Source organism: Homarus americanus, unplaced genomic scaffold (genome assembly GCF_018991925.1).
Source record: "Homarus americanus isolate GMGI-L3 unplaced genomic scaffold, GMGI_Hamer_2.0 scaffold33468, whole genome shotgun sequence".
NCBI lineage: Eukaryota > Metazoa > Arthropoda > Malacostraca > Decapoda > Nephropidae > Homarus > Homarus americanus.
The window spans coordinates 6205746-6227905 of NW_024714177.1; the positions used below are offsets into that span (position 1 = coordinate 6205746).

The window sequence follows — 22160 nt, forward strand, 5'->3', positions numbered from 1 at the left end:
TACGCATTCATTCGTGATCTAATTATACTAACATAAACATGGATATATTAGAGACAATGGATGTCTCAGTGGGGGAACTACAAAAAATAAGTTATAGCTTCATGTTTTATGGGCTGTTGAGCGTAATATGAATCGTCTGATTTTATGTTGACTAACATGTATGACTGTGGTCAGTACATCAGGTTAGGTTCTGTTTTGCTGGTGAGGTTCTTCACTCTGTGACTAAATTACCAAGTAGGTAAGGTTTTCCTTCAAAATGTGAATAAATACCAGGTGATGTTTTCTATCAAAGTGTGAGTTTAGTATATAACAGTTAAGATTCTCTTTTAGTGTAAGACCAAATAAAATAAAGTTATCCTTCAGTATGTGACCAATTACCAGGTAAGTTTCTCTTTTGGGTTGTGTAACCAAGTATCAGATGAGGTTCACTTTCAGTGTAGGGCCAAATTCCTGGTGAGGTTCTCTTTCACTGTAACACTTGAGTTCCAGGTGTCCTTAAGTGTGAGGCTAAGTATTAGGTAGGTCCTCTTTTATTGCATGACTGAGTACTGTAGCTGATAGGTTCTGCTCCAGTGGTGAACACAGTACTGGATAGTTCCTGTATAGCATCAATTAGTGGATAGGCCTTCCACCAGTGTAAAACCAATTACAGCTCTGAGTGTTCTCACTTCAGCATCATTGATGACTGATATTTTATTCTTTATTACTGATATGTTGAATATTTCATACTATTGTATTTGATTCTTGATTTATTTTACCCCAGGTATATGTGACATCTCGGACGCATGTGGGTGTATCACCGCCCTCACGCCCATTAACAGCCAGAACATCAGGGTTACCTCCTGTGGCCCCACCCACTCGACATGTAGCATCAGGCAACAGCACAGGGATCTGGGTGTGGCTGGGCAGATGGAGTGACGGTGGCTGTCCTATCACCCACTTCACTCTTGAGCTGCGACGACCCAGAGACTCCACCTGGACTACACGTTAGTGTTGGCATTCATTTCATATCTCCAGGAAATTTTTAATTATAACTTAAGGATGGGTTTATAATGGATGTACAGTATCATCCATTTAAATTTGCTATTTTTAAAATCATGGATGTTATTCATGGTAGAGTACAGTGCAGTATTTGGGTTATTAATACATTAGTCATAGCATTTTTAATGAAATAATTGGTAATCATTGATTTTGTTCTTAAACACACTCAACACACGCATAGATAGATAGCTGTTGAAGTGGAGTAGAAAGTAAAGAAGGAACAAAGATACTGTACAGTACATGGATCAATGGGCTTGTATGTACAAACTCTTATGTTGAATCCTACAAGGACATGGATATACAGTATGGTGTAAATACAAGGAAGAATGGGTGGAGAGAAATGTGGTACCTGTACTATACAGTACAGTACCTATTTGATTTTTGGTGTATAAAGTAAGGTAGACAAGAGGTTAGGGTGGATGCCTACCAGTTCTTTATGTTGATAGTATGCAAGATTTAAATTGTGTGGATTTTTAGACTGTACAGTATGTGCATACAGTACTTATTTTTTTATTTATCAGGTGTTCTGTAAATTATTTTGTATTTTAATTTATTTCATTTTATTAATTCATTAACCCTCTCGTGCACGAGATAAGTTTTAAGTCTTCCAGTTCCAAGATCACATCTCTGACGCCCCCCAGGGCAAGCGAGACAGCCCACAGTGAATTTCGTTTTCGCTTTATTAATTCCTCTCCCAAAACTTGTGTTTATTGGCATAAACCATATATCTTTGGCTTCATAACTGATTGCTCTGCAACATAAGCCTCCCCAAAAGAATTATACAAGTACTGTATATAACTATTTTTCGTCACTTCTAATAAACATGAGAAAAAATGCACAACAATACATTCACAACTTCCTAGCTCAAAATTGTCTGAGCCAACTTTTTAATTACTACTGTATACACTGCTAGCAGCAGAAATTTTATGGGCCTTCCAACACAGTAATCAGATGTATGATATGACCAATAGTTTTTGAGAAAATACAGTACCCTGTAGTAAAAAACTGATTCTCAAATGGAGTGTGGGAGATGGAAGGTGCTTGGTGACTGTGGGAGGCATGTGGCATTATGTACAGGTATTTGAAGATTTTTGTCTGATCTGTTTACTTAATGAAAAGTTTAATTATAAGTGATAGATACCTTCTGGTACTGAAGCTCATTGAGGATTGCTTATTATGTCTGTAAGGCATTCAATTTAATTAAGGTAAGTGCCAGCACTGTGTCTTAACCCATAACGGGCTTTATGATCTTTGGATCTGTCCTTAAAGAATATACTGTACAGTAATACCCTCTGTATACTGTACAGTATATTGATAATTATTCACATTTTTTATTCACATTGGTGCAATTTGGCCTTGTACAGTGTGGAATGAAAATGCAATAAAAATGCATGGGGATAATAAAAGTTTATAGAGCCTAATACATAAATATGCATTAACAGAGTAAAATATGGTTTTAATGCTTGAATAATGCTTGACTTATTCAGGCTTGTATGCCTCATGACCTCTGTTATGTTTCACAGTGGCAAGCAGCTTGGCCCCACAGGAAGTTTATGAAGTGGGTGGCCTCCGCACTGGTGCAACATTTGGCCTCCGCCTGACAGCGCACAATGCTGCTGGGGCCACCACAACCACCGTCAACACTAGCACTGGTCCTGGGGGTGGTCTGGGGGCACAGTCACCTGGGGGTCTGGAGGAAGCACCCCACAACCCCTTGCACACTGACCCCCGTCTCCTGGCTTCAGCAGCAGCATCAGCATTAGCACTTGCTCTCACTGTTGCTGCCGCCGTCCTCTGCCTTAGGAGACGTGAGTTGCTCCTCACCGCTAAGCTACACTTGATGTCTCTCAAATTCTGGTAGCCACATCATTGGTATTGCCACTTTAGAGGTGTTCTCAGTGTTCTGTGAGTTAGTACAGTGTTATCCTCGTTAGGTGGAACAATTGGTGCCGAGCACTTCTGAGAATGAGAGATTTCCAGGTAACGAGACGACTCTCTCAAAGCTGGAAAAAAAATCCCTCGTTCCCGGAATTTTCCAGGTAACGGAAAAATTTTCTTGGAATTTCCTGAAAATGTGCCTGATTTTCATCTCTCAAACTCGGAAAAAAAAAACCATCCTCCGTTAACGAACTCAATCCGTTCCAGAAGGTCGTTCGTTAACCGAAAAGTTCGTTAACCGAAACCATTGTTTCAATGGGTTTTTGGGTAATTGGTTCCAGCTCACCGAAAATTTCCTAAATTCAACGAAAATGGTAGAAAAGTTCACTTACTTTGAGGTGTGTATGTAGAAGGCTCCTGGATGATGATGATGATGATGGGATTTAGAATGGGGCTGGAGGAGAAGGACGAAGAGAAGGCATTGGGGTGGAAGAGAAGTCACCCCATGGTGCCATTTCACCCATAAAATTTTAGCTCTCTTGGTGTAATTCAAGATTATTTTCTTTAAATCAACACTGCACTGCATTATATATTGTCAATATGTAAAATATATTTCAAAATGACTAATAATTTGCTTGGAAACACAGAAAAAAAGCGTTTAGTTGAAGAGAGTCTCGAGCAAGATGTTACCTCCAGTGAAAACAGAGAGAGACTAACTCCTGTTTGCTGTGTTAAGAGGCTGGATGCCGCGCATTAAACTAGTCACTTTACCTTCAATTATGTTCAATAATTGTTAAAATGGCTAAAAAATTGAATATTAAACTTTTAAAATTATTGAATAGTATAAACTTCTTGATATTTACTAAAATAGTAAGGAATTTAAGCCCTAGAACCGATTAAAGTATTGGCGGACTGATACTAAAGCTGGTTGCCCGGTCAGTGCAAGCGAAAACACGTTGAGGTCGGTTCGTAAGAACTTCGTTAACCGAATTTTTTTCGTTAACCGAATTGAAGATCCTTATGGAAGGCAGTTCGTTAATCGAAATTACGTTAACCAAGGTGTTCGTTAAACGAGGGGTCACTGTATATATATATATATATATATATATATATATATATATATATATATATATATATATATATATATATATATATATATATATATATGCAAGTAAATCACTGTAGTTGCGCGTGATCTAGGCATATGCTGATAACCACAAGGAAAGAAGAAAACACGAAGTTCCCAAGCGCTTTCGTGCAATTCACATCTTCAGGGGTGAGTACAGACTAAAGAGAAGTACAAAACAAGGTGTATATATACAGAGGAGAGTGAGACCAGGTCCATAATGGTCAGGTATTGGGTAATGACCCTACTAATCTTTAAATAGCACACAACGGTTGGTGGTCAGGTCAGATGTTAAGGTGACCCGCCCTTCTCACCTGGTTAAAAATCTTATTAATTACAAAATTGTCCAGTTTGTACAGGCCGTTACTCAAATTCACGTTGAATGCTTCGGTATGTTTAATAAGACTAGATTCTATGATGTTCCTACTGTCAATTGAATTACAAGGTAATATTGAGGAGGCATTATCCCAGTCAATGCGATGCTTGTTATTTACACACACACACAGGCAGTCCCAGATTAACGCAACTTATGACAGGGATGCGTTCCTGGACCCTGATTGTAAGTTGATTTGTTAATAAGTCAGAAGAGTGTTATAATTCCATAGTTTAGGTTAGGTTAAAGAGCAACCCTGCCCATACAAAACAACAGTACTGTAATATCCCATGCTTAATAAATAATGTAAATACATGTACTGTAAATAAAGTGAGGTTAAACAATATAGAATAATGAAAATAATCTTAAAAATGGAATTTTAATGTTTAATTTCTGCGATGAATGTCTTGGGATCCCGTTCATAAGTGCGAATGATCGTAAGCCGGATGGTCATAACTCGGGAACTGCCTGTATATTTATAATATATGTGTATACAGTATTAACCTTTCCAATATTCTTATTGCATCCATGACACTCTTGATGCTAGACTGTAGTGAAAAATCTTTGTTTATCTCACTGTGTTGTGGTAACACTTTAATATTTTCTTCAGTAATGACTGAAAATTTTGAGAGTTTCTATTGTATTACTGTTTCATTAATTCAGCTTCAGAATTCAGAGCTGTAGTCATTATTCCCAAAATCTATGTTAGTTTTTTTCATGTTTCTCCATAATTTCCTTTGTTGATTTTCTTTGCTTTTGATGTTATGAAATATTTTATGTTTTAGTTTTGTCTTGAGCATGATGCCTCTGTTTTGTAATGTATGTTTTAATGAAATAAACTTTCAGCATCTATGTTTGTCTGAAAACACACACAGCCACTGAATTAGAGTAGCTGCATGTGTATCCAGATTAAGTAATCTTTTTTAATATGGTAAATAAAAATAATGTACACTCACTAAAAAATAACACTCATCATGGCTTCTGTTGCAGTGATCGTTGCTGATGGTTTCAGAGTCAAGGGTGCAGAATGTATTTTTAGGTGTACAATATTAGGATATTGTTGGTAGGCCAGAATCATGAGTATACAGGGGAAAGGTATTGACACCAATGCTTTATTTTTACAAGAATTCAACATGAATTATGTTCTCTCTATGCACTATTATAATTTTACTGAATTTACAATTGTTTTACCTCTTGCCCTTACCACCTCTCTCACTAATAAGGGCAAGAAGTGAACCAACTGTAAATAGCGTTAACAATGCATGCTTTTTGCTTTCAGTAATACTGCGAACCCAGAGAGAGAAGAAATTTCCAAGCAATATGTGAGTGAATCTACTAACCCTCTAGACTCGGTCTGCAAATAGGATAATAATAAAAACCAGGCCAGTCAAGTGTTAGTCCACGAATGCCAGAAGTCTAGTTAATAAAACTGATGTATTGAGTGCATCCTTGGACACAGAACAACCAGACATTATTGAAATTAGCAAGTCCTAGCGTCAAGATGCATCAGAGTGAATTTTACTTTCCAGTGTATCACCTACCATTCAGAAAGACAGATCCACAAGAGGTGGTGGTGTACTAATGTATATGAAATAGCACCTGACAGTCGCCATTTATGACGAGCTAAATGAAATGGATTATCCGAGTATATTTGTTGGGATTTGATAGCTCAAAACAAAAGCAAGCTGACAGTAGGTGTGTGTTATTGGGCTGACTCCACCTCAGAGGAGGGATTAGCAAATCTTCATAGAATCATTGAAACAGCACCCAGAGCACAGAGCATAAGCCCTCATCGTGAGAAATTTTAATCACGAAATGTTGGACTGGGTGAATCTTGTCACACAACCCGAGGGAAAAGAATTCCTTGTTCTCATTCACGATTCATTCCTCTTGCAACACGTGTCTGAACCCATGGGAGGAGACAACATTCTAGATTTACAGGAGTCTTAACAACTAAGGAGGCTATGGTGGACGAGGTCCACATCTGGGAGAAACTAACTCTGACCAGCGACCACTATATGTACTAAGATGGAATACAGTCCATGAAAGTTGAGATAAAGTATTTGAGGAGGAATATTATGATTTGAACCATGGAGATTACCGGTTCATGAGGCACAAACTAGAGAATTACCTGGGAAGAAATTGTTAAAAGAGGAATGGAACATAGACGAATCAATGCAAGACTTCATGGAAATCCTTGAGATAACAGTAGAGGAATGTATACCCTGGAAAACAAGCACAAGAGGGAACAAAGCTTGGTGGATGAATTAAAGATCTAGAAATGACTGCAAAAGAAAATACCAATTGTGGAAGAAAAACAGGAATAAAGGACATCATGTAGATCATGTAGTGTACAAAAGAGCTTTAAATTAGATCAGCCAAAGGGCACTTCGAGATGTAACTAACCCAAAATATTAAGAAAGATGATTTTTTTTTTCATAAAAAAAACGGAATTTCTGGAACATGAATGATGCCGTACATGATAAGTTTGAATCTGACATCAGGGAGGGGGGGAGGGATGTTAGAGGGTCATTTCTTGAGATGCATTTAGATTTCTGATTGTATACTTCATGGCAGTACAGTACTCTGGCATGTGCATCAACGGATGTTATTATGTTTCTCGGCAAACCTCCCTTTCTTTTGTTGGGTTGTTTGTACTGTATTATTCTTTTCAACCTGTTCTTTTGTGTTTTTACATAATTTACTAGTCATCACTCTAGGTGACATCAGGCATGTTACAGCACCTACCATACTTACTCCAATTCTACAGGGTAAGCTAAAATGAATACTGTAGTTGAATAAATGATTGATGAATAATGTAGTAAACACCCCCCCCCTCCCTTAACTGAATTAATTTGTATGTAGTCAGTCCGGTTAATAGAAAGTTTTGGTTACTTATGAACTTTCTGTTAACCAGGCAGAAATCACCCTAATCAAGGAGCCAAAAAGTAAAGCAAGGTTTGCTACCCGTTAGGACTCGGGTGTCATTGGGCCCCATGCCCTAATTAGCACCAATTTTAATGGAAAATGGAGATTAAACCCTCTTCTTCATGTGCTTATAATTTTGGGGTCAGTTATGGAATGAATCTCCATGTCTTAAAGAGTCCCAGTTTTAATGAAAAACGAAGAGCTGCCCAAAGTAAGGGTAGGGTTGCCAGTATGTTTAAGTCCCAGTTTTTGGCTCATTTTTGTAGATTATAATCAGAATGTGTCTGGATGTGATTAGTTTGTTGCATATAGCTTCTGCATGATATTTAGTCATTAATGTGACTTGTGCAGTTGGACAGTTATACTGTATAAGTGCTTTTGGTCTTCAAGCACTGTGTTGCTCTTTCCCATTTTTTGTTTGTTTGTATCAGAAATTTTTTTTTTTTTTAATGATGTTGTTTGTTAAGAAGTTAAAAATGTTACTGATTATCATGTTTATATTTCTCGTGTTTAACATACTTTACACTTTATGATATATTCTTGTATGGTTTTGGACACTTTTTAGTTACCGGTACTTGTTTATTGCTCATAAAATTGTCCATTCTGATAATTCTTCCTTCTTTATAACTGCCTAATTTGCTCTCTTTCTTCACAACCCCTTGACAGCCTCTTCTTTGCCTAATCACATTTTCACCATCTTTGCTCTTTTCACTATTTGTGTCAGCACCTCTCTCACTGCTCATATCCTCCACTTCTTCCCTCTCCTTCTCCTTTTCCTCCACATCATCACACGTCCCCTCTCCTCCCTCAGGAGCAGCAGCAGGGCGCAGCAGTCGGGCATCACAAGAAGATCAGGAGGTGGAAGAGAACAAGACCAACCTCCTGCAACAGCGTGATGCCTATTATGCCACCGTCAGGAAACCCCAGCCTGTACCTGCCACCCTAGAGCGAATACCAGGTACCAGGGAAAAGGAGACAGGTATCCCCTAGGTTCCGGAAGTCTCTCTCTGCCATACTTGTCAGGTTTCTGGTATGCTAGGGTGTTGAGGATAGTGTAAAGGAGGGGCTAACAGAAGGTGGCATAAGGAGGGAATGTGTAGGAGGTGATCGGAAATGCATAGTTACTGAAAGTTATTTCTTAGGGAGGAAGCAAGTGACCTATTGGAAGTGACCTAAATTTTAGCTTACAAATGGTGAGGTAAAGTAGACTTGTAAAAAGTGACATAAAGGAGACTTGTAGTAGAAGTTGACCTGAGGGAGATTTGTAGAAAGTGACATAAAGGAAACTTTGTAGAATTTGACATGAAGGAAACTTGTAGGTGATATGAAGGGAGCTTGTAGAAGGTGACATGAAAGGAGCTTATAGAAGGTAACCTGAAGGGAACTTGTAGACAGTGACCTGAATGGGACTTGGAAGAGGTGATGTGAAGGGGAGTTGGAAAAGATGACATGAAGGGGATTTGGAAAAGTGACATGAAGGGCACATGTAAAAGGTGACATGAAGGGGACTTGAAAAAGGGGTACTGCAGAAGAAGACCAGAATGGGGGTCTACGGATGGTGACTTAAAGCTGGGCCTGCAAATGGTAACTTTTAGGATGATGCCTACAAGGAGTAATTAAAAGATGGAACTAAAAAATTTTACCCTAAAAGGAAACTTACAAAAATTTACCAAAAACTATCATGTAGCAAGTGACCTTAAGTAGGATCTGCATAATATTACTAAAATGGGCTGACAGGTGACCTAAAAAGAAACTACTGATGGCCCCAAGACGACATCTGCAAATAATCTGAAGAAGAGGGAATTGGAAGGTTAATTCTGTGCAAGGAACTCAGGACCAATAACACAACAAGGGAAGGAAATTGATTGTGTTTGAGTTTTATAAAATAATTCTGAGTTGGTGGAGTCAGTAATACAATGTGAATCTTATTACTTATTCTGGGATCACACAAAAACTTATTTGACACCTCAATGTGTGGTATACCAGAAACAAGGCAGGTTTGGGTCAACCTTTAGAGGGAAAAGCTTAGCTCTTAATGAGTAGTAGTAGATGTTTTCCAGCTTTGAAATATTGTACAATACAGTACTGCAGTATATCCTAAATAGAGTACAGAATAACAGGTTGTAAAACACCATGAAGTGTAGAATATGACTTTAGACACCTTGAAAAGCATCATACTGTAGAACACTGAATACCTGGCCAGCTATATTCTGGAATTCTCAAAAACATAGTACAGTTTCAAAATATTCCCATAAATTCTAACATCCAGCAAGACTCTCTGATATTCAAATCACCTTAAATTCTCTGCAGAGTGTCATGCATGCACACATGTGTCCCCGTGCCAGTCTCCCGCTTTGTTTCGTCCAGACCAGACCAGTGCTGTGTTGTGTTTACTCCTGACTTTGTTGTGTCTTTTCATGCATGTTGTGGTGAATTATTTTATAATTTTTGTAGCCATGAGTTCCCAACTCAAACAGGGTGGTGCAGCACTCAAAAGAAAGCACACTAGCTATAGTATAGATGTAAAATTAGAAGTGATTAGGCAAAAAAAGAGTGGGAGTGGACAATCCACCTAGTCCTGTTTCTTTATCATCCTCCATCCCCCAACACCCACCTCCATCAACCCAATCAAGCCAAACATCTCTACCTTTAACCTAAGTAAATAGAAATATCCTGTACTGTACTGTATTTTATTATGTTAAAATTATTTATTTTTAAAACATTATAATAAGTACGTACAGTATTTTGTCTCAATGAACCACTGGAATGAGTGTGCACCAACAACATTTGCTGAGGACCACTGGGTCGCTGGTGTAGCATAGTGTATGTGGCCAGTAGTCTAATTTCTCTTTGTGTTTGTCTATTTTCTCTTTGTTAGGCTCACATACATACCTCGTACGTACATGTAGGAGATCTCGCACTAAGGAAGGATGGAGGTGAGAAAGGAAACTCACAATGGCATTTTATATATATATACTGTATAGGAGATTCTTTAGAGGAGGTCATCTCTACTTGAGAGCTTGGTGTTGTCTGCCCTCACGTCGAGCCAGGGGGGGTATTTATATCTTTGTGCCGGATCAAAAGTCAACGTGAAAAGACGAGAAACACTGCTGATTGGCTGAGGTGAAGGCGCCAACTGGCCATTCACCGCGCAGTTCGAACGCGAGGGCTGATTTGTGGAACTCGCCATTGGTTGGCTGGGAATCGGACGGTAAGTGACCAATCAGCAGTTGTAGGGGAGAGTGTCCACTACACTGGCACAACCTACATGTACGTTGCCTCAACACACCGACCCCAATGAACTTTAGAGACATTAGATAACTTATAAAGTTAAATAATTTCTTAAAATAATGTCACGGTCCCAATTTGACCTATTTCCATTATTTCTTTTGGGATTAATTCCCCGCTTTAAGTGGATTTGTTATCAGAGGCGATTTTATGGTCCCAATTAACTGCGGGGATCCCTTGCATTACTATGTATGAGAAAGGTATTATAATAGATAACCCAAAAATATAAATGCATAATGAATGGTTGCATTGAAAGAATCGTTGGAAACAATGCCTCTTGTCCAATCAGCGAAGTTAACCAGTGCTGGGACTGGTTCGACTTGGATAGGTGACCTGGCCCTAAGAACACCAGATGCTGCTGGCATGGCATAAAGACTAATGGAAACAAGCATTTCATGGTTTTGTCAGCTACCCTTGGTCAAATTGGCTGAATATAAATTATTAATTATTATGGTTGAATAAAAAGGATTAGTGAAAACTAGATATTAAAAACTGGTAAAAAGGTTTTAGGTAGAAAGAATCATTTAGCAATTGTACATATACTCCATTGGTTGTATCATATGTACATTTTGGTTATTCTTCATGACTTGGCTTCCCAAATTGTACATTGAAGAAGTTCCAGTCTGTCCAAAATACATTAATTTTTACTTTTATTCACTTCCACCTAGAATTCCAAAATTGGAACTGTGCTCCATTTATAATAAATTTGCATTGGCTCCCTGTTAAGGTTAGAGTCGACTTAAAACTGTGCTTGATGATCCTTAAATATGTATACAGTACCTGTATCATCGTGTGAGCCAAGCACAGCATTTGGTTGACCTTTTGTCACTTCTAATTACCATACATTACTGTTTAAAATATGATCCTTTTTGGTTTGTTGAACCTAGAGCCATGTGTGAGCATTCTTTTGTAGTCCAATCTTTTCCTAAACAGTGACTCAATTGTGCAATTGGTTGGCCTTCTCCCTGGAGAGCTGGACCTGGTGGAGACTTTGAAGGCGCATCTAAAGGCTTTTTATTTTTACGAGTTCATGATCCTGTTGTTTGTGTGACATATGAAAAGGTACCGGTAACTGTTGTTGCTTTAGGCGTAATGGTCAGTATGTCTGATTTTTTTGTTGGCCTCATAAATATTACTGTTTCAAACGAATATTTATCAGTTATATTTCCTAATTTCTCCCCAGCTACAAATATTCTTCAGCTTACATGTTTTTTCTTCATACTACAGTACCCTATATTTTAAACAATACTTTCTAATTTCATGTTACTGTATATACTTTACCTACAAATTATACCAACACTTTATTCTTAACCATCACATTTACTTTAACTAAGCAATATTTTGTCCCTTGGTACTAACTTAGGCAATATGTTTCTTCACAATATTTTTTAACCTAAACTATGCTCTCTGTCTTCAAGGTATTTATTTCATCTACATACTGTATTACTATCATTTTTTGCCATAATGACATTCATGTTACCAACATTATTATTGTAAGTGTTATTCTCTTGGTACCTATGGATTATCGCTCTCAACAGAGTACTCTGAGGACATCTATCCATACGCGACCTTCCAGTTGGGCGAGGGTCGTGGTGGAGGTGGTCAGGACGACACCGCGACTGCCAAGTTCCAGACCTTTGTCTTCCAGGATGCTCGCTATGGAGTTACTGAGGGCCGACCCCCTACCTCGGTATGTACCTCCTCTCTGCCAAGATGTGGTTGTATCTGTTAGATTGTGCAGGGTGAGGCTTAAGAGGAGGAAGGGTGAGGTTGAGAAATTACAAATAGAAGGTGATAAAGAAAGGATTGGGGAGGAAACAGATCTTTTTGGTAAGTTATATGGTGGCTATATTTGAGAAATGTATGTGTACAGTAATTGATGGTTGACAGTGTGAGTTGTGGATAGGTAGGGAAAGGTTGTGTATGTTTGATATTGTTTGTGTAGTAACTAACAGTGTTTGATAGGTGTGTGAGAGTCTTGTTTTGTGACTTTATTTGGTATTAGGTTATGGGAATGAGTATGTTTGGTAAGTGCCTGGTTTGCACATGGGTGTGGGAGATTAGGCTTGAATGTCGACAAGATATGTACTCTTCCACTTTCTTTTGCAAGGATATCATGGTTGGAGACTTATTCAAGCTTGGGACTTAAAGTTAGTGACTTTTTGAGGAGGGCATTCAGTGCTTGGCTTTTGAGTAAAGCATAATTGGTTGTGCTTAAAGTTCTTTCCTCAGTGTTTCACTAATTCTTTTATGGCAACTGGATTTACACCAGGAGCTTTTTATAAATGCATGAAAGTTTCTTTAAGACGTGGTGTTATTAGAATAGTTCACCTGTGAATGTATCTTACATTAATAGATCTTTAGTTTTTTATGAATGCAAAGTGTATGATGAAATCTTGGGTGCTATATTCTTTTAAGCAAAACCTTTTGAATATTTTAATGCTGCATATATTGATTAAAATCAGCTAATAAAATGCATTACATTGTTTTTGAAGTAATATATAAAATATTTGTAGTTGTAACTCGAATTATTATTGCCAGTGTATCATTCCCTTTTCCCTTGTGCTGTGAATGTCTTAACCCTTCGAGTAGATGATCACTGCAAAGGGCAAGTTATATACCGGTAATCACCTACTGTGAAATGGATATGCATATAAAGCAACTGTTCTGAAAAAAAATATGGGCATGTTGGCATTAACAAAGTGAATACTGTAAATCACAATGAAAGTTTTTCTCACAGTTCATGCATTTAAAATCTTCTCTCAGAAAATATCAGGTACTTTTTTAAATTTCAAGCGAATGATATGACCACTTCAGGAAAAAGATAGCTTTCCGACTGCCTGTCAGGTGACAGAAATCATGTGATATCAATCGATCAATCATCCACTTGCATGAACCATTATATTAAATCCGTACGTGTTTACGCTAACTCAATCTAATTTTAGAAATACAGTAATATATATTTTCAATCACAATGAAAGCTGTCTAATGCATGCTGAACTTGGGTTGAAAGTTACAGTGTGTACTGTATATATATGGTGTCTCAGAAAAATATATATACATACTACCTTAAATATTTTTGTGGAGATCACATGCTTGCTTGAACAGTACTGTATTACAATAGCAACATTGTCCACACTAGCTAATGCGCAAAGTCTCCCACAAGTGAGGACAATGTTGCTGTTGGAATACAAGCATTTGCATAATTTCTACGAAAATCTGTAAGGCAGTATGTATAATTTTTTTTTAAATATATATATATATATATATATATATATATATATATATATATATATATATATATATATATATATATATATATATATATATATATATATATATATATATATATATACACTATATACACACCACCGACCCCGACTTACGACGGGGTTAGGGACCCAAATCCAGGTCGTAAGTCCGAATGGTCATAGATAAAAAAAAATCTACAATGAAATACAGTACAGTAAAAGTAATGAATAATGAGGAATGGATACAGTACAGTGAAAGTAATAAATAATAAGGAATGGATACAGTGTGACTGAGCACTTACCTTTAATGTAGTCAGCTGAATGCACATGGGGCCCCCATAATTTTCTAATTATACATGGAGACTACATTAACTGGAAACGTTTCGGTATAGAAAATGCGTGCGTCATTTCAAAAAAAAAATTGAAAAAAAAATGGTCACAACTCGGCGGTCGTAAGTCGAAGCAGTCGTAAGGGGGGTATATATATATATATATATATATATATATATATATATATATATATATATATATATATATATATATATATATATATATATATATATATATATATATATATATATATATATATATATATATATATATATATATATATATATATATATACACTGTACTGTACAGTATACTGTACTGGGTATGGGCATATAAATGAAACTAAATTCTTTGTTGCAAATAAATTCATTCACATTGTTTTTTATTATAAATTGATAAGAAAAGACTAAAGTAGTTACTGGCACATTAACTGCAAGTTAAATTGATTATTAGCAAAATTAGCGAAAGTCACCATCAGTAGCTTGACCAACCATTAGACTAAATTTCTTACAGTAACTGCAAAATGAAATAATTAATACAAAATTAGCGAAACTTAATTGCCATCAGCGGCTTGACCAACCATTAAAGTAAGGTAATGTAGCAGTAGCCATGCGCCTACCTTAAGCATGTGTACCTCGCCCTCCCACCAACCCTACCCAATGTGTGCCAACCATCAGCCCAGTCGCCCCACGCCCATAAAGACCCATGGGCGTAGCCGAAGTCATGGGCGAGGTGTGGGCGGTCCTCGAAGTGAAAGTGAAGAGTATGACTCCCTGCAGTCCGACACCGACACGGAGCATGCCACCTCCTCCCGCACCGAGTCCTCTATCCACCTGGACTCGGCGACCTTGGAGAATCAGGCCACTCTCCACCTGCCTCTTGACCCCCACCTGGCCACGCTAGAAGGCCGTCCAGAGGTCCATGCTGCCCATGGCTCTCGTAAGGCTGCAACCAGGAATGTCCATCATAGTGAGTTCCACTGTCTAAGGGCAAATTACTTTAGTCTTCCAATTATTTTTATCTGTTCTAGTAAAAACAATTATACTTTGATGTGCACTTAAGAAAACAGTAAATTTCTTTCAGTTAAGAGGCATTACTTTTGCCAAAAGTATGTCCCCCTCTTTTAATTTTCCAGATCATTTGACAGACACTTAATTATTGAATAATTGCGCTGGGTATGTACAGTTGCCTCAAAGCATTCCTTTACTCCCTGTGGTGACGTTTGCATACATGTGGCAGTGTTGCAATACTAAACACATGAATGAATCTGTAGTAGTCTTGTAACAATGGAGCTGATTGGTGGAAAAGATTCCTAAATGTAATTCACTTGGTAATAGTAATAGATATATAAATATAATATAAACTGAATATAATAATATACATACAGTACAGATGCTTCTTATAAGTAAGAATACCAAAATTTTCTGTAATTTATTTTATTTTATTTTTAAATAACTGGCCAAAATTCTCCATAAAAATTTCCCAAATTCTCCGTGAAAATGCCCATGGCCAAAATTCTCCATAAAAATGGCTGTGGCCAAAATTCTATAGGAATTCAGTGAGAATTTCCAAGCCTCGTAAACATTTACAAAATTCTCTGTAAAACTTTTCCAAATTCACCATAAATGGCCAAAAGTCCCCATAAAAATGGCCACAATTCTCACTGATCTAGGAATTTTTTTCATCAATCACATCCATTGTTGACTGATTCATTTATAAGTGTACTCTAATAATTATGTGACGCTGCCACGTGTATGTAAACGTCACCACAAGGGGTAAAGGAACTGTTTAGTATGTTTTTATTGTTGCAAAAATCAGAATTCCCTTTACAGATCTCATCTACCATGCGCCGGAGTCGAGCACCTCAACAGAACCTTCACCGATCTTGGAGCGCAAGTCTTTTCCACGTAAGACAGAAGGGAGCAAAGTGTCACGGGTGGGTGCCTTCAGCAACCGTGGCCTCAACAAAATGGCTGCTAGCATCAGAGGGGTTACTCAGGAGACCAGCCTTTCCTTCCCCAAAAAAATGGGTCATGGGTCAGACCCAAAGAGCTCGGACGATGGCAAGTACGGCTTCACGCGGAAGATCACGCCACCTGTGGGCTTTTCCAGCAGCCATAATGAATTGTCAGAGGCTGAGTGTGATCTGGAGATAAGAAAGAGAAATAATGAGAGTGAGGCAGCCTCTGGTTCCTACATCGGTCATTCCAGATCACAGTTTAGGTCGTATGTTTCTGGTCGAAACAATAAAGATTACAGTATTAAGGTATAATTTGATTAGACTGGTATGATAAGTGACATTGTAAGAACTTTTAATGAAAGTTTATTTTACAGTGTACTGTACGGCATTGTAACATGAGAAAACAATTATTGATATCCTGTGTTTGTTATATGTGATGGGGCAAATTGAAACAATAATGACAGTATTAAGCACTGTTCCTATTTCAGTTTTCAGTAAATTTGTTTTTTGTTTAAAGGTGTAATGAATGACTGTAAACAACTTCAATTTAATTTGATTAAGAGAATTAGCCATTTATTTGCATTTTTGATACTGGTGAAAGAATGGCTCTTGAGACTACAGTCCAATTTCTGACAAACTTGTAATAAAATGAGGCTTTTCCCTGAATCTGTCCACATCAGGGATTGTTGCTAGAAGAAAATGGAGATTAGCCATTAAGCTAGGAAAGACTTGTCCAATACCAAGGGTATGGTACCATTACTGTTATTACAGTTGTGATTAAATTGTATCATGGGAAAAATACTTCTCTAGCCAGCCATCTCTACATTTGTGCATCATCTCGGATACGTACTGTATTACACTATGTGTACTTCAAAGTCCAGCACAGACAAAAATTGATCTCTTATCTTTATACATGCATTTTCCATTAACACTCTTGGGTCTGGGTAGGCGCTATACCGCGAGACGCTCGGGGTCCGGCATGTTACTCACCACATGAGAGATATTTGTACGTAATGAATCATAGCAAGCTTGCATTTTGAGATAAAAAGGTGGGATTTATTGCATTAGCATTGTAAATAAATTATTTACAAAGTTTTATATAAGTAATCACAATAAAATAATTATTTCTATACATAAGTATGAGTAGAACACAAAATTTTTGTTTATGCTTAATGAAAATGTTTATACATCACTTTATATCTTCATTATTTCATGTGATTGCAATATGAGCCTTATTTTGTTATAAAGTATACATATTCAGGAAAAAATAGTTAAAGAAAGGTTGTTAAAAAATGAATATTTCGCTTGGGAGAGGCATCGCACTATCACCACATGGTGTAGTTTTTTTTGCACTTTTTACGTTTTAACACCCCTCCACCCTCGTCAGCAACACGAGGCATGGTTCAAAACTCTTACAAAACCTTTTAAGAATAAAGGAAATCACTGTGATGTACGAGAAATTGGCACAAGCTGCAAGAAACTGCATGGGAAATGTAGATCGTTATATCCTAGGTCCTTTAAACACAAAAGGGAAATGGCGTGGTAACCTTGAAGTGCAGTCTACATAGTTTGCCAGATCGCACTGACATTGCCAATTGTGTGTCTAGTGTTTGTACGCAAAAAAAAAATTTTATTTAAATTTTTTACTTCATAAACAAATTTTCATATGAATACCCTAAAGCGATAATTTTGATCATATGCAATTTTGCATATGAAAACCCCAAGAGTGTTAACATAAATGTGAGGAAACAGAAGAGTTTTTCAAAAAATTATCCTGACCATGTTGGATACTGTGTAGTTGATGTGCTTGAAATATATGAAATTGCATAAAACCAAACAATATTATATACTGTACAGTACTGTAAAGATTATTAAGGCTCTCTGTTTATGTAGTACAATATTAAATGTTTGCTGACAGTTTTGTACAATATAGCCCATGCAGTTTGGAATCTCAGTAGGTTATCTTAGTTTTTTACTGTAATACATAGATGTCATCACATAAGGCCAGTACTTGTGTTCTCTTTTTGTAACCCTTTTGTACCAGGAGTTGGAAGGTTGTCAGTGAGCATTTTGACTGTAAAAAATATTGAGTGTGTTCTTAATGTTCCTGTGATACTGTCAGAGTTGCTGTGAAATACAGTAATATTATTGTAGGATTCACTGTTCCATCATGTGTCATTGTTTTTTTTAAATAATATAAATGATTATTATCCAGAGACGTTTTAATGACTAGTACATGTCAGAGATATTTAAATCAAGCCATTACAATAGAACAACAAATGATAATCCAGGGGTACTTTGCAAAGTATTTTAAGGGATACAACAAACACTAACCTCATCTTCCATAGCCTTCCTCAGAGAATTCTGAAGAGAACAGTGGTGGGAAATGCTCAGAAAAATAATTCTGCATTAAAAACAAACAACTACTCAATGACCACTACTGATGAGTTTGAGCTGTAGATTTTGATCTGAGAAATGTGCTTGCGAAACCGATTTATCTATAAACAATATACAGTATTGGCATATGTCAAATAGTGCTATCGAAAGAAAGTTTTCAAAATAATCTCCCTAAAAAATATAACTGCTGATGTTTATGTTGGTATTTAGCAGCTTTTTGTTATACCTGTACTGTATATTATACCTCTTAGCATCCAGATGTGGATGTCCCTATAACTAAGAATGTTATACACCAAATTGTACAGATGAAAATGATGTATAACATAAGGTAGTTAGATGGAGGAACTTCTGGAGAACTTTACCTCCCCTGAAAAGGCATTTCAGAAAACACATTTACATTTATATTGTTGGTTATTTAAGCCGATAGTATAATTTGGTGCAAAAGTTCATACCATATTCAGTCACAAACAAAAGTCCCGTCGCCAACATTCAGACTCGTGAACCAAAAGTACTGTAGTAGACACTGATGCATTAGTCTGTCCACAGGTGCTTCGGATTCAAAATCTGAATTTCAGGGTTCGTGGACCAGCAAGTACTATCATGCACCAAAGTCGTGTCCACTACCCAGCCATAGTGAGGTTGGTAGTAGTTGTATTACAGTAATAAAGCTAAAAGGTTTTTCCGGACGTTGTGTGTTGATCCTGTGGTTCGAAGAGACGCTGTAGCGACAGCGTCGTGAGTGTAACCCAGTTGTCAAATTTCTCTTTGTTAGAGCTCACATACATACGTACTATATTGCGCAAAGTCGTGTCTACTACCCAACCACAGTGAGGATTCGAATAGCCTTGAGTCTGAAGTTTCGAAACAGCTGGGGGAAATGCTATGGTCGGCCAACAGATGTCGTCCACTGTAGTGTGTGTGGGGGGGGAGGGGGGATAGAGGAGGTGGGGGTTAGTCTAGTAACAGGCTGTGTGTAGGTGGAGCATAACATCGTGAATTCCGCAATCACTGATAACAATAAGAATGTCATGAAGATAGTTAATATTATTAAACATGGTGAGAGATGTGCAACGGGTAAATAAAAGCACTACAATGACCATATCTCTGCCGTTCATGGCTACGACGGTGAGACTGATGGGCACACCAGTAATTAATTCTCCGTGACTACCATTACTGGTAGTCACGGAGAATACACAAGTTGTTACCAAGGTTGGCGCCACCCACACCAGGGGAAGGAGGTGATGTCGAACACTGAAACATGCCGAGGTCTCATTCCTACCATCGTCGTCACCAACAGGTAAGTCACATTAATTTGTCACCATAGCCCATGTTGTCCTTATACTATTGCAGGGTGTCCCATGAGTGACAGCAGATATTTGTAGAGGTGAAAGAATATGTGATATTGAGTTGAAAATCTTCTATACACATAAGCATTATTCGGTTTACTTTAGGCGTGAGGTGGGTTGTAAAAATTACGCAGGGCAAAAATTTTGCCATGTTATATTTTATTTTTCTTACCAATTGCAGCCATACTGTGTGCTGTTGTAATCCTTATTGGTGGATTACATAAGGCCTATTAATAGCGTGAAAACCCGTTTGAAGATACTGTAATGTTCCATGACTTATATTAAACAACATCATACGTTCACGAGTTTCAACTCCGCGCCTAGCCTCCCCCCCTGCCTCTACCCACCCTACTATTAAACCTCATAATTTGAGCATCGTGGGTTACCACACCTAAACACACTCCCCCTCCACCATCCCCCCTCCTCCCTCCCCCACCTCCTCCCTTCATCCCTCCCCCAAGACTAACGTCAATCGAACATTCCATCCCATCACATTACCTTCCCCTGCATTCCCCAACCCCCTTCCCCCTATTTTACCGATGGGGACGAATTGGACAACTGTAATGAACACTCACAGAACCGACGACATGGCTCCTCCCCCTTGTATTTAGAGTTACCGGTAGTGTTGTGATAGCACCGAGTATGAACTTATTTAAGACCAGACTTGACCATCACTGGCGTAAGTTTAGATACATTCTGGAACCAGTGAATATTCTTTGTAAAAAAAAAAATAAATGAATTATTTATAGGAGATAAGTATGTCATAGCTGAAAATTGCCAAAGAAATATGTAAAGCAGTGGAAAACCATATATTTTGATTATCGGCGAGGCTAACTACCTATAAACAATTAATATTTGACGATTGGCAAAAGTCCTGGGAAAATGAACCAACAAGTCATAAGCTAAAAATGATCAAATTATCAGTTTATCCTTGGTCATCATCAAAACAATCCTCTCGACATCACGAAACTATTCTGAATCGTCTAAGAATTGGGCATACGCGATTGACGCATGGCCAACTCATGTCTTCCCCTAATGGAGCCCCACCTATATGCTCCAACTGCCGAACACAAATAACAGTCCAACATATTCTCATTGAATGCCCTATTTATAATCTGTATCGAACAATGTGCTTCACAACCCTACAATGTAAGATATTTTAGCAGAGACCCCAAAATTTTCCCTAAGTTCAGTTTTGACCTTTTTGAAATACTGTAATCTCCTCCAAACAATATAACACTAAATTATAGAAACACAAATATATGTTAACTAATCCCTCTGGCCAGCCCTAGGAGAGACTCAAATGGGTGTCAGTGGTCTGGTTAAACTAAATCTTGATGATGATGATGATTATCGGCGAATGTTCACTCTACAGTCGCAGGGGTGGTGGTGGAGGTTTGGGGGTGGGGGGGGGGAGCATCCACTTGCAGTTCACTATGAATACATGAAATAGGAAGGGTTTCTTAGGCAGTTGATTGTAAGGGAGGAAACGATCTTCCTGCTGGTTACCGCTGCTAACTCGCTCGTTTGCTGGTGCAGACGACACTTGGGGCGGTTGGACAGAGGTGAGAACGGCAGCATCTATCTGGGTCACCGGCAGATTCAACCCAGCCGCCATACAGTCACTATCTAGGTACCCGGCTGTCCGTCAAATTCTGGCTGTGATCTCATCATAGGTCCTGGACTTGTGGGCTGTGTTCCCAGACCTTCACCTATCAACTGTCAACTCTCTGGTCATCTACCACTACCGCATACCACGACTGCCAGTTCATCTCATTCTGTATGTGTCCCGGTGTTCTCCTGTCATTTCAAGACGTCGCTCGAGTGTGGAGTTGAATGGGCGCTTCCCTACCCTGAGTGTGCATCACCGTGTTCCAGAACCTTCCCCCAGGGCCACTGCCGTAGGAAATATCTGTTCATTGTTTGATTCTATCAGTTGTTGACTCCCATTAATTGTTTGATTCTATTAATTGCTGACTCCCATTAATTGTTTGCTCCCTTTAATTGTTTGCTTCCATTAATTGTTTGACTCCATTAACTGTTGACTGCCTTAATTGCTTTTTGATGTTTGTTGAGTGGTGTCAGAGTTTTGTGCTATATTTTTATAGTAAAGAGATGTCAATCTCTAACGGTTGTTTGTTATTCCTCAGAAAACCATGGTCCTTGACTTTCCTTTATTAAGATCCTGATTAGTCTGGTAAGGGATTTCTTTCCTCTAAGTCCCAGGCCTTTACATTGATCC

At 38.0% G+C, this 22160-nt stretch overlaps 1 protein-coding gene across 1 annotated transcript in view; it reads left to right on the forward strand.

Moving 5' to 3' along the window:
- LOC121876080 (Down syndrome cell adhesion molecule-like protein Dscam2) overlaps positions 1-18383 on the forward strand; it is a 65017-nt gene extending 46634 nt beyond the window's left edge. The window contains exons 22-27 of the mRNA XM_042381002.1: positions 764-986; positions 2565-2849; positions 8158-8325; positions 12173-12324; positions 14893-15184; positions 16048-18383. Of these exons, the coding sequence (XP_042236936.1) occupies positions 764-986; positions 2565-2849; positions 8158-8325; positions 12173-12324; positions 14893-15184; positions 16048-16487 (1560 nt within the window). The 3' untranslated portion in view covers positions 16488-18383. The remainder of the gene's footprint in view (positions 1-763; positions 987-2564; positions 2850-8157; positions 8326-12172; positions 12325-14892; positions 15185-16047) is intronic.
- The last annotated feature ends 3777 nt before the right edge of the window (positions 18384-22160 follow it).